The 12,960-nt window shown below is 43.8% G+C and overlaps 1 protein-coding gene across 1 annotated transcript in view; it reads left to right on the top strand.

Moving 5' to 3' along the window:
- LOC130483616 (gamma-aminobutyric acid receptor subunit rho-2-like) overlaps positions 1 to 12,960 on the top strand; it is a 46,102-nt gene that overhangs the window by 20,825 nt on the left and 12,317 nt on the right. Inside the window, exons 3-4 of the mRNA XM_056856427.1 lie at positions 7,187 to 7,254; positions 11,152 to 11,375. Of these exons, the coding sequence (XP_056712405.1) occupies positions 7,187 to 7,254; positions 11,152 to 11,375 (292 nt within the window). The remainder of the gene's footprint in view (positions 1 to 7,186; positions 7,255 to 11,151; positions 11,376 to 12,960) is intronic.

The following is a 12,960-nucleotide window of genomic DNA, read 5'->3' as shown; positions in this document are numbered from 1 at the left end:
ATATCCAGTTATGGAGATCAGTTGTAATAGCAGGAGATCTTCAGCTAGCACCTGGAAGTTGGAAGAGAAAGGAACCTATGCTGAAAGTAGTAGCAACTATATAAAGAGGCAGCCCGTGACTCAAAAAAAATTAAACAATATCAAAAAAAAAAAATCAGAACCAAGCTCTAATTTTTGTGTCAATACTGTATTAATTCAAAAACACAAACCAAAACAACCAAGGTAGAAAACGTGTTAAATCACACTAATCGCCTCGCACCTGGAAGTTGGCAACCCTATGTACAGTTGTCTCACGTGGCACTAAAATGGTGTTCCTTTTGATATAAACTGTATATAGTCCTTCACTGAAACAATTTTATAGCATAAGCAAAACTGAAACTGCTGTGGATGTCTTGTTATTTTGCGTATGTGACAATGGGCGAAAACGCATGGTCGCTTTAGCCTCCTTTATTCCCTGTTTCAGCCAGGATCCAGCCAGGATCGAACACATGCGTTTCGCCGAACGTGCGTTCGATCCTGGCTGGATCCTGGCTGAAACAGGGATTAAAGGAGGCTAAAGCGACCATGCGTTTTCGCCCAATCAGACAGGTGGCTGCCATGTTAGTTCCTCATGTAAATGCAGGAGTGGACTTCAGTCTCTGGGACTGCTAATCCCTTGCCTCTTTGCCGAGATCTAAAATTCAATCAAGATTTGAAATAACTGACTAACTAGATTGCAGCAAACGTGGCTCACAAAACTGCAGGATTAGACGCTGTCGCTTGGCATAAGGCAGGTACGGCATAAGCTTCTCTTCAGAGCCGCCGGGCCGAGGCCCCCCTCCATTTGGTATGGCCTTCCATGCTGAATTGCTGAAGTAATTCTGTAGTGCCCGTAAAAAGCGAGAACAATACTTGAGTCCCTCAGGGTTCATTCAAGACTCTGCTCAGAAGCATAATTATGGTATATGAAGGAGAAAAGCCTCAGGCCCCTCTTACAAAACGCTGTCCCTAAAAAGTCTCATGTCTCCTACCATTCTGATATTAGTAGCCTGTGCACTTCAGTAATGGCACATTGTTAAAGACGGAGCAAGGTTCAATGCACTAAACGGGGCGAGGGGAACCTGGTTTTAAAGAAATTAAACAGAGGGGCCATTTTAATACAGAACTAATGCACTGTATGGGTTTGAAAGTTCCCCATGAAGAAGTGACTCTATTGAATGGAAGGCCAAACAATTCACATGGCACCCTTCCAGGCATATATTAATGGGGTAGGTCTGTGCTATGTCTTGAAACTGCTACGAAGTGCAGATGGATAATTGTGAACAAAATGAAAGGGCAAGCATAAAGACTAATAGCAAGGAAGGACCTATGGGCACGCATATGCGTGCTTTCCATTTTAAGTATGTCAAGTGCTGCGCTGTAAGGAAGGAATACTGTGAAGCAACCTGACAAACTTCCAAGAACAGCTCATTGTTCACAACAGGTGAAGACGATGAGAGCTGAAGTAAAGGGTGTTCAAATGTCCCTACTTAAAATCGTGCTCCCCTGTTGTGTCCTGAACCCAATTGCTCCAATCTGGAACAGGGTAGTCACTCAGGTTTCTGCTCTTGGGGTCACACAGCAGAGACAGATGTATTCAAAACAACATCCATTTATTAGCAAGGGGAGACCTTCTTGCTAATAAATGGATGTTGTTTTGAATAGACCTGTCTCTGCTGTGTGACCCCAAGAGCAGGAACCTGAGTGACTACCCTGTTCCAGATTTGCAAGCAAAAGGAAGCTTCACTTGTAATGCCGTTTACCCTTGTCCATTCTTATCAACACCATTAATCTGAAACATGGACGTAGCAAATTCTATCTTTTTATTCACAGTTAAGTATGTAATTTGAGTGTATTTGCTAAATGAAACTCATTTGTTTGATGGGAACCACCATAAACAGGAAAGTTCCAGCTAAAATTGAACACTTCCATATGTCCCATTGATTTCCAAGTGAGAACCCATTCTCATACTGTGTGTGTGTGTGTAAAGTGCCGTCAAGTTGCAGCCGACTTATGGCGACCCCTTTTGGGGGGGTTTTCATGGCAAGAGACTAACAGAGGTGGTTTGCCAGTGCCTTCCTCTGCACAGCAACCCTGGTATTCCTTGGTGGTCTCCCATCCAAATACTAACCAGGGCTGACCCTGCTTAGCTTCTGAGGTCTGATGAGATAAAGATAGCCTGGGCCATCCAGGTCAGGGCATTCTCATACTAAAAAGTGGTTATTCAAAAGCAAGTAAGATTATGACGCATGCTCATCTTGAGATACACCTAAATCTCATAGCTATGATCACTCATGTGAAAGCATGCATTATAGTGGCACACACCTTTAATACTTGTGTCCACACTACAAGAGTAATTAATGAAACAAAGCAATATCCAAAGGCTACCATCACAGTCATATGTATACTGGTGCCAAAATGCTTTCCTCGTGATATTTTAATGTATTTTGACACCAGCAGTTGTAAGGGAACAAGTGTTGTGATGTGCTCCTAATACAAACAGTAAGCTTCTTATTGGATCTCATCCTCTTGATATTGTCCCATGTGCCACTTGCACTTTTCAAGTGACCCCCTCTATGCAAAGCCTTCTCGTTTTGGTGAATGGCAAGAGTGAGGAAACAGTGGGGTATAAATTGAATAAACTAAACTGTTTTCTGTTGTGGGGCCATTGCTTGTCAGAATGGTCAACTTGTCAGAATGTGTGATGATGACACCTGTGATTTTTGCTTTTCAGACAGGGTTACCAGCAGAAGGTTGGCAATCAGTGGGAACCTCACAGTGAGGAGGGAACCTCACCAGCAATATAATGGTATTGCTGGCAACACGGTGATGTCATATTCGGTTGGATCGGATGTGATGTGATGTCAGCACACTGTAGGATTGCCAGCTCCCGGTTGGGACAAACCTGGAGATTTTGGGGGTGGAGCCTGAGGAGGGTGGGATTTGGGGAGCGGAAGGCCTTCAATGGGGTATAATGTCATAGAGTCCCCCTTCCAAAGTGGCTGTTTTCTCCAGGTGAACTGATCTCTGTCGCCTAGGGTTGCCAGGTCCCTCTTCACCACCAGCGGGAGGTTTTTGGGGCGGAGCCTGAGGAGGGCGGGTTTAGGGAGGGGAGGGACTTCAGTGCCATAGAGTCCAATTGCCAAAGTGGCCATTTTCTCCCCCTCGGTAACCCCCATTGGATGGGGCCAGTCGAGGGGGAATAACCATTCCATTTTCCTACGAGGAGTTTTTTCCTATGTAAAAGCTGGGTCTACTGCTAAAAACCGGCAGCTACAGCTTCCCCTGTGGCGCAGAGTGGTAAGCTGCAGTACTGCAGTCAAAGCTCTCTGCTCACAATCTGAGTTCAATCCCGACAGAAGTAGGGTATAGGTAGCTTGCTCAAGGATGACTCAGCCTTCCATCCTTCTGAGATTGGTAAAATGAGTACCCAGAATGCTGGGGGTAAAGTATAGACTACTGGGGAAGGCAATGAGAAACCACCCCATAAACGTAGTCTGCCTAGTAAACATCATGATGTACCATCACCCCATGGGTCAATAATGATCCAGTGCTTGCACAGGAAACTACCTTTAACTTTAATGCTTCTGCGCAATCCTAACGCCTGCTTTCTCCTTCTCCCCTCCCCCCAGTCCAAACATTCCCATAGAGGTTTGTGGTTGGGACATTTGAACAGTCAAGTCAAAAATAACCCGGGGTTGAAGCCCATGCCCATATCCCCCCCGCCCCGGGAACTGGGAGCAATCAATTTGGGCAATGCAGACTTCTTTCAACACAGTTGACCTCTCATTTGATGGGTTCCATCTGCATGACAGGAGTGAGGCTGTGCTGGTGCGAAGGACAGGAACGGGCCAGCAGAATATGTGGAGGGTCTCCTTGGACCTCCAGGCCTGGTGGGGACCTAGAATGCCAAGGGCCTCCCATGGGCTACTTGAGATACATTGGAGCACTCCCACATTGCAGGGAAAACCCACAGTGGCACCAGGAAGTGGCTGCCTGTTCTGAGGTCACCTGACCCGGGACCTGAGTTGCCATGGCCAGAGTGGATTGGGGGCCCCAGGACTTCCTTCAAACACAAGGGGTTTCTGACAATACAGTTGCTGGAGAGCCAGCCCTTTCTACGGGTGGAAGAGAGGCTGCTGTCCCAATTGGATGCTTGGGTAGTAAGGCACCTCATGTGCCATATGTGTTCCATGCCTCTTTTGAGGTGATGGTACCCTTTGCACCATATGGGCCAAGGGCCTCCTTGGGGTCTCTGCAGGAAGGAGGTTACTGGGGCCCTTGCAAACTCTTTCAGCTGTGCGTAACTGATGGCACATCTTAGTCCCTTTAAAGGGGGTGGAGGATGTGCCACAGACATGGAGCCTCCATCCCTGGCCACTCCCCTTCCCATTCCTCGCCTCTTACCAGTGCAGGGATAGGCCCTTGGGCCTACCAAACCCTGATTGGTTCTGCCTGCCCTGTCTGTCATGGCCCCATCATTGCAATGAAACACCTGGATGGAATGGTACAGCGCGGTTGCTGAGGATGGTGACACAGTTGCAGCCTCAGAAACCCAGCTTTATGGTCCTTTTCCTGCTGCCCAGTCATTAATGAAAGCCTTCAGGGAGCAGACTAGCAGCACCATGGTTACACCAGCAGCTGGCTGCAGCAGGGCAGGCAGCCCATACGATTGCACTGCCTGTGAAGCATTTTTGTAGGCCATGAATCCTTCCCTTCTTGCAATATCATTGTCCGTCTCCAGAAGGCGTTCTAGGTTGGCTCCATAGCCTGTGCGAATAACACACAGATTCTACATACACCTTTAAATGTCTGAAAGGAAATCTTCCTTTCCTTTAGTGCTTATGTTTATTGGCAGATGCCTAAATACCGAGTTAGCCTCTAGGGCAGGGGTGTCAAACATAAAGCCCGAGGGCTGGATTCAGCCCCTTGAGAGTCCTTATCTGGCTCGTGAGCCAGCCGAGGCAGCCAACCACCCCCACCCCACTCTCAATCTGGGCTGGCGAGGCATGGCCAGAGGCATGGCCCAACCAAGTAATATTTATGTTATATCCTGCCCTCGTAACAATTGAGTTCGACACCCCTGCTCTAGGGCTTGCTTGACAGCTCTAGGGCTCTAGGGCTTGCTTGACACCGAGCTACTGATGAACAGGATCTAGTTAGCGTATACATTAAACATGATGGCAGGGTTCGTTTCTGTACTATAATTGGAAGGGTTTGTACTCTTTGTAAACTTTTTTTTAATGTTATGTGCATTTTCAAGTTGTAGTATGATGAATTTCATTGCTTAGAAAGGCAAATGTATTCCAAATGAGCCGCTTTCCTCACCGAGTGACATTAAGCAGGAGAAAACAAAGAAAACCCGTTTTGTAAGGAAGCATGTGAAAGACTGGAGAAATGTAAATGGGAGTAAAATGTACAACTCAGGATGACAATCACACAAACCCTGTTGAAATAGATGGGACATGTGTTGCTGCTGGCTGTAGTTCGGTTCAGCGAGGCCTGTGCTAGAGACATTTCCAAAGGATTGTGCTTTAGACCCTTTCAAGGCTGTTAACTTTGCTTCTCTGTTTGCCTTTCCTGTACTTTTAAATTTGATGTTGTTTTCTCCTCTATGGTGTTAATTTAGTGAAGAATGTGGTTAACCATCTGGAGCAACCCAACCAGTATAGTTTGAGGTAGAGACAGGATTAAAAATCTAGCAGCTTTCTAATGACTAGGGATTAGCGAGATCAAAAATCTCCTGATCTTTCTGTGACTCATCACCAGATGCTTAATTCAATGGTATGGTATGCTGCCAGGGCAACCCCCAAAAACACCCAAATACAGTTTGAGGCTGGTTCTTCTGGATATGTGTTTTGTTTTAGATACTACGAAAGTAAGTGCTGTGTGGTCAGTCACCTAGTTTTTTATTCTTATAAAAGTTATAAAAGTTGGCCATGTGATTTATTTTTTTATATGCCTTTACATCCAAGGTGGTACACTTCAAAATAATTAACTAGAATGTAACATATATAACATAAAAGAAATAGGAGACAGGGAGAGAAGAAAAACGAGCCAACTCCGGTCTAAACTCTTGGATAATTATAAAACTGCTCCATAGTGATCAGGAGAAATGGCGGCTGCAGAAGGCCTCACAGTGCATTTCGGAGAGCCATCTTTGATTTGTGAAATGACTGTTCCTTGCAAGTATGCTGTATAGGCCTTTTGCAATGGTTACCTTAAGAGATGTCCATTTATATTATTATTATATTATATTATTTATTATATAATATATTATATATTATAATATATTTATATATTATATTATTATATAATATTATATTATTTATATTATATATAGTACTCAAAATCAGTGTCATTTTTTTAATATAGTAATTGACTCACCAGTTCAAAAGTTCAGTGGAACATAATGCATATTCTTTACTTTAACTAGTTAAATTCTGCAGTTAATATTTTGATTGGCATTCTTAAAAACTAGTCTGTAAAACTGTTGTGCAATAAGGAAAAAACAAGGCTACAGTCCTTTAGCCAGTTATGTTCCCTTTAATCCCAGAACAACCTAAAGCTATCACTATTGAAAAACCACCCTTTTATTCATATAAATCAATTAAACTGTTAGTGGAGTGTCCCCTACGGACATTGGGAAGCAGCATTGACACTTTACAGATGGGGATCTGAGGCTGAAAAATAGGCCATTTATGCTTGGTTAGCGGCACTATTCCCATGGAACTGCCACGGGGCTTCTTTTGAGATTCAATATTTTTCCCTTCTTTCAGGGGTCACCCCATGGCTGCTATGCACTTGCCCCATGGTTTCAGGAACATTTTTTTATCACATATTTAAATTTTGCCTCGATCCCAAAGCAAAGCTAATTAAGGCAATTTGCATGCATAGTCTCAACTTCGGATTTTCTCTTCCCCACCCATTGTCACTTGTCCCGCCCTCATCCAAGGCCTCCCAGAGAAGCCACTTTTGTAAGGAATGTAAAGTTCTCAGGATGGGATATAAATGCTAAAATATTAATAAATTAAGCATTATATTGTTAAAACAAATAAAAAGTGGGAATGGCAATCAGAAGTACCAACGTAAGTAGAAATATTCACACCCTTTCCTGCGGCTGTCTAAAGTTTTATTAAGAACAAATCTGAATTTAATTCTCCCACAGGCCCTGCTATTCCTGTTGGGGTTGATGTGCAGGTTGAAAGCTTGGACACTATTTCTGAGGTCGATATGGTACGTAACTTTTTTTTAAAAGTCTATTTCCATTTAGGAAAATGTTGAATTTTGGTTCCGGGTTAGGGAAGGGTATTACTCTGTTAATATCCAAATACTTCACAAAACCAATGTATTATAGACAATGTGTGATAGTAATCTGTGCGTAGTTCTTACTAAAATAGTTAACTGTGGTCTGGGTTATGCCACCTCAAATTGCGGGTGGAGACTGAAATGATGGGATGCTCCTCTATTCAAAAATTTTCCTGCATATAGAAAACTATGATGTCAGGGAGAAAGTTAGGACCCGTCTCCCTTACTAGGCTTGCCAAACTTCAAGTGGGACCTGCAGTTCTCCTGTAATTACAACTGGTTTCCAGACTGCAGAGATTAGTTCCCTTGAAATGGCAGCTAAAGAGGGCAGACTCTATGGCATCACATCCCCACTGAGCTCCCCCTCTCCCTAAACTCAGAGCCAGCTGCAGCAAGAAGAGTCCTGCAGGAGCCCAATGTAGCCGGGGAGACCGAAGCACACAGCAACAGCAAAATGGCCACAGGAGACTTCACATGAACACACATGAAGGTGCCTTATACCGAATCAGACCCTTGGTCCATCAAAGTCAGTATTGTCTACTCAGACCGGCAGCGGCTCTCCAGGGTCTCAAGGCAGAGGTCTTTCCCATCACCTGCTCGCCTAGTCCCTTTAACTGGAGATGCCGGGGATTGAACCTGGGACCTTCTGCTTGCCAAGCAGATGCTCTACCACTGAGCCACAGCCCCTCCCCAGCAGGGAAGCCACCAGAATTGCAACAGCAAGGACGGCTCGGCAGCAGCTGGAGGCTGCCTGGCCAAAGGAGCAGCTGAGCAATGTGCCAAGGTCTTAGTCAGCACAGGATACGGGCGGGACCTGGCCTGACACAACGAAGGCCCAGACAGGGAGGCCAGACCCAGGGGAGAGCACCTGGTGGGATGGGAAATACCAGGGTCATGAATAGGGTTGCCAGGTCCCTCTTCGCCACTGGCGGGAGTTTTTGGGGCGGAGCCTGAGGAGGGCAGGGTTTGGGGAAGGAAGGGACTTCAATGCCATAGAGCCCAATTGCCAAAGCGGCCATTTTCTCCAGGTGAATTCATCTCTATCGCCTGGAGGTCAGTTGTAAGAGTGGGAGATCTCCAGCTAGTACCTGGAGGTTAAATAAAGAACAACAAGCACTGATGGCACACAACTTCTATTGTGATACAAATTCAATCCCAAATAATAAGTGCAATGTACAAAGTAAACCTGAAGGTTTGTAACAAGGTTACAATATAGCGCTGTTAGGCGAAGCGGCTCCAGTAGCAGAGAGAGCGAGTTCCAAGAGTAAATGGAAAACCCAGAAGGGAATTCCGTGGCGCGAGACACCAGGCTGTGTGTCACTGCAAAGATGAAACAATGTACATTCATGAGCCGCAGTTGTTAGACAATTTACTTCATCCCGAGATGGGAGACCGGTAAGACCCATTTCGCCGTGGCTTTGTCCATCGGGGAAGTTTTAGAAATAGCGAGAGATGGCCGTCTATCTCTATAATAACAAAATATAGCGGGATTTGAATGGTCCAAATTAAATAATTAATAATAAACAAGAAAAAGAGGAATTACGTACCAAACGCTGACAAGCATGTAGCTTACAGATCGAAGGATGGCTTCTAGCGATCTTACTAAGGGAATGTAATTCCTAACCTTTATGTGCACTAATTGCCTGCAGGTGCAGTGCAGGTGCATTCACAAGAGACGGTCTTAAAGGGGCATCCAAATAATATATAAGGGTTCATATTAACCATCTTAAGACATATAAAAAGAGACTGAATAATAACAACAGTACAGTAACATACAATGAGAATATGCAACAATATAGGCAGATATACAACAATATGCAAGATTATATACAAAATATGGCATTTTGTACAGTCTCATATTCTATATTTACAAAAAACACATATAGTCGGAAGCAGAATTCAAACCATGTGGAGATATGGTATTCAGAAGAAAAATGAAACGTGATGCCTGTTGGGAAAGGATTTTATCTATGTTTTGTTTGGTAAATGGTTTAGATTTATATTGCCAAATTACAAAAAAATTGGATTTCTGTGTCCAGATGATGCATGGCTAAATAATGTTGAACTAAGGGTGCTTCTAACACGTGGTTCCTAATTCGAGATCTGTGTTCTCCTACCCTTAGTTTGATTTGTCTATGGGTTTTACCCACGTACAAAAGCCCACAGGGGCACCGGAGAAGGTAAATTAAATTTTTGCTTGTACAGTTGGAGAATTGTTTTAATTTAAATACAAAGTTGGCACTGGTGCTTCTGAATTCTTTCACAGGTAAGGAAAAGGGACACACGTTGCATTCCCCACAGCGAAAGTGGCCCAAAGGCAAGTTTGGAACCGATTGGGGCAACATGTCTGTTGTTTCATCTTTGCAGTGACACACACCACGGAATTCCCTTCCGGGTTTTCCATTTACCCTTGGAGCTCGCTCTCTCTGCTACTGGAGCCACTTCGCCTGGGTTTGCTTTGTACATTGTACTTATTATTTGGGATTGAATTTGTATCACAATAGAAGTTGTGTGCCATCAGTGCTTGTTGTTCTTTATTTAGCTTCCTACTTGAGCACGAGGTTTGCTTTAAATCTCAGTACCTGGAGGTTGGCAACCTTAGTCATGATGTGGGGGCAGCCAATGGCAAACCACCTCCCAATATATAATACATCTGCAAGGCTGTAGAAACCCCCTCCATAAAAATATAGTTTTGTAGAAAGGATATTTTTAATAAAGGAGATGCCTGCAAATTCACGCACATAGCCATAAAGTTAATGATAGTGCTGGCAATACATTTAAATTCATACAGGTGTGACTGCCAAAGAGTATAACCATATGTTTGTCAGGCGTAAAACAGTTATGAATGTTTGCTTTACATTGAAAATTACCCAAAGTGACTGATCAGCTTCCTAAAGGAGGGAGAAAGCCCTGATAGGGATAGTGCCAAATCAAGTCACACTACACTGTTTCCTTTGCTCTGAGCAGAGAGCGCAGCAGTGAAAGGACTATTGTATGTTACCCTTTGTTTGTCTGGAGTTGTATTGTTATTGCAAAAATGGATTGTCAGTGACAAAATGGGAACTAAGGAAGATACTCAGAGATTTGTGTACATTCCATCAAAGGTAGCTGTGGATAAGTTTAAGTGAGGGTAATCTTGAGTACAATTTCATAATGACTGCCTGTGTCACTGAGCGAAAGTATAGCAGGCAAGTGGCTATAGAGGGATGACAGCCTCCAGGTGGGACCTGGGGATCCCCCGGAATTACAGCTCGTGTCCAGACTATAGAGATCAGTTCCTCTAAAGAATATGGGTGATTTGGAGGGTGGACTCTATGGCATTGTACCCCTGTCCTCCCCAGGCTCCACCCCCAAATCTCCAGAAGCTTCCTAACCTGGAGCTGGCAATCCTACCCCCCCTATTCCCAGAGGTGGCCAGGGGGGAATGTGGCAACCCTATAGCTATGTTTGCTCCTGCCCATCACTGTCTTTTCAGGGGTTACTAAAAGTGTGTTTAGCTAAACTCTCAACTGTTGAGTAAAATTATGATTTTACTGTAAGCACCTTTGGTAGTTTTTTTTTTAAATTGAAAAGTTGCATAAAATGCTTGGAGAACAGATAAATAAATGGCATTGCCCCAGTATTAAGGTATTACAGTAAAAGAGAAGAAATGAGCATGTAGATATTGTATATAAAGACTCGGCTCAGGAAATTTTACCTTATGGAAATGATAACATAGCTATCTTTCTCACTCTCTTCCTTCTTTCCCTTGGTGTAGGTCCTTTCCACTAATGTTTATGGATGTGTGGAATATAATCATAATAAATCTTCTCTCTCCTAATTCAGGACTTCACAATGACATTGTATCTGAGGCACTATTGGAAGGACGAGCGCCTGGCCTTCCCCAGTCATACTAATAAGAGCATGACTTTTGACGGAAGGCTAGTGAAGAAGATCTGGGTGCCTGATGTCTTCTTCGTTCACTCTAAAAGATCCTTCATTCATGACACGACTACTGAGAATATCATGTTGCGGGTGTACCCAGATGGCCATGTTCTCTATAGTATGAGGTGAAGCCACGATCAGTTTGGTATCAGTCGCACGACATTCTTTGGCCAGCTCTCTTCCAGTTCCTCTGAAGGTCTTTTCTGAATGCTTAGAGATTTTATTCCATAAAGAAATTGCTTTTGTTACTTTTCTGTTTTAAACCAGTCAAAGTCATCCTTTCAGTGGGGCCTTCCGTTGTATGTGTACGGGGCAATTTAAAAGTGGTGCTTCTCCCATTTAGCTCATCCATTTCTGCAATGTTTGCTGCAAAAAGTGTGGTAGAACAAGAATCTTGTGATTATTATGGACTTCCCCGGTGACATTATTAGCTATTATCACATTAATAGAGACCTTTCCTCTATTCCCACATCATTTCAAACTTTTTCTTCATTAATTCAGGATAGCTTGAATTTAGAGTTTCTTATCGCAGTAGCATATTTAAGGCCATACGTGCATTTAAAATGAACACATTCATGTCCCATTGGTATCCTAGAACAGGGATCCCCAACCTTTTCGAGCCTGTGGGCACCTTTGGAATTCTGACACAGGATGGTAGGCACAGCCACCAAATGGCTGCTGCAGGAGCCGGAGCCAGCCACCAAATGTCAGGGAGTGAGTCCATGCATAACTTGCAGTAACTCTTAAATATTTCAGGCAGAAGCTGTTTAACAGGATGCCTTTTAAAATGAACATATTGTTTAACATATTTTCTTGCATACACACGGCTCTCCTACAGTCATGCAGTGAAGATCCTTGTCTTGTGATGGCAGCTGCTGTCAAAGCAACTTCTAAAAAATCTGCCCAGACAATCAGATCTCCAATGGCCAGTCAGAAGCCCTGCTGGACAAATGCCCCACCTGACCCCACCCGCTTTCTATAAACATTTGGTGGGTGCCCAGAACAGTATCGGCAGGCACCATGAATTCCACAGGCACCACACTGGGGGGCCCTGTCATAGACAGTACAGACTTTAATGATATGTTAATTTCCGCTAAGGGGGAAGACACACATAGCATATACAGAATGGTGAGGCTGATATTCAGTTCAGAAGCCCCACTGCATTCAGTCCAGAAGCCCCAATCTGTGAAGAAGTTATGCACTTTTTAAAAGGGTTCTTTTAGAATTAATAAAATTTATTTTAAAACAATTAATAACAGAGGAATGGATAAGCACATGGATTCTCATGTGGTAATTTCATTTTTAAAAATGCAGTCAGCCCCCGAACTATGGGACACACTGTCCTAGAATGTATGACTGGCACCAAAAAGTCTTCTGGCCTCTTTTGAAAACATACATGGCTGACCGATATTGCAACAGGTTGAGCACAGAATATTACCCCAGCGATGCAGAAGCCAACAAGAGTGTGCTTTGAACCTGCCAAAAGGAGCTTGGAAACAGGCTAAGCTCTGACAGGTGGGAGCTGGGGTTGAAAACTGTGGGAGGGAGAGGAGAGTGTGGCAAAGGGTTAGTTGTAACGGGTTTGGGTTAAAGACAGCATAGTGATAGAAAGAATTACCGATTGTTTTGGATTAATTATAATATTTTGACCAGAGTGTATATTTTAAAAAGCATTTGCACATGGCTCTAATTACCAGAACGAAACTTATA

Source organism: Euleptes europaea, chromosome 10 (assembly GCF_029931775.1).
Source record: "Euleptes europaea isolate rEulEur1 chromosome 10, rEulEur1.hap1, whole genome shotgun sequence".
NCBI lineage: Eukaryota > Metazoa > Chordata > Lepidosauria > Squamata > Sphaerodactylidae > Euleptes > Euleptes europaea.
The sequence above is the reverse complement of the archived record's forward strand: the minus strand, read 5'-3'. Positions and strand labels throughout refer to the sequence as shown.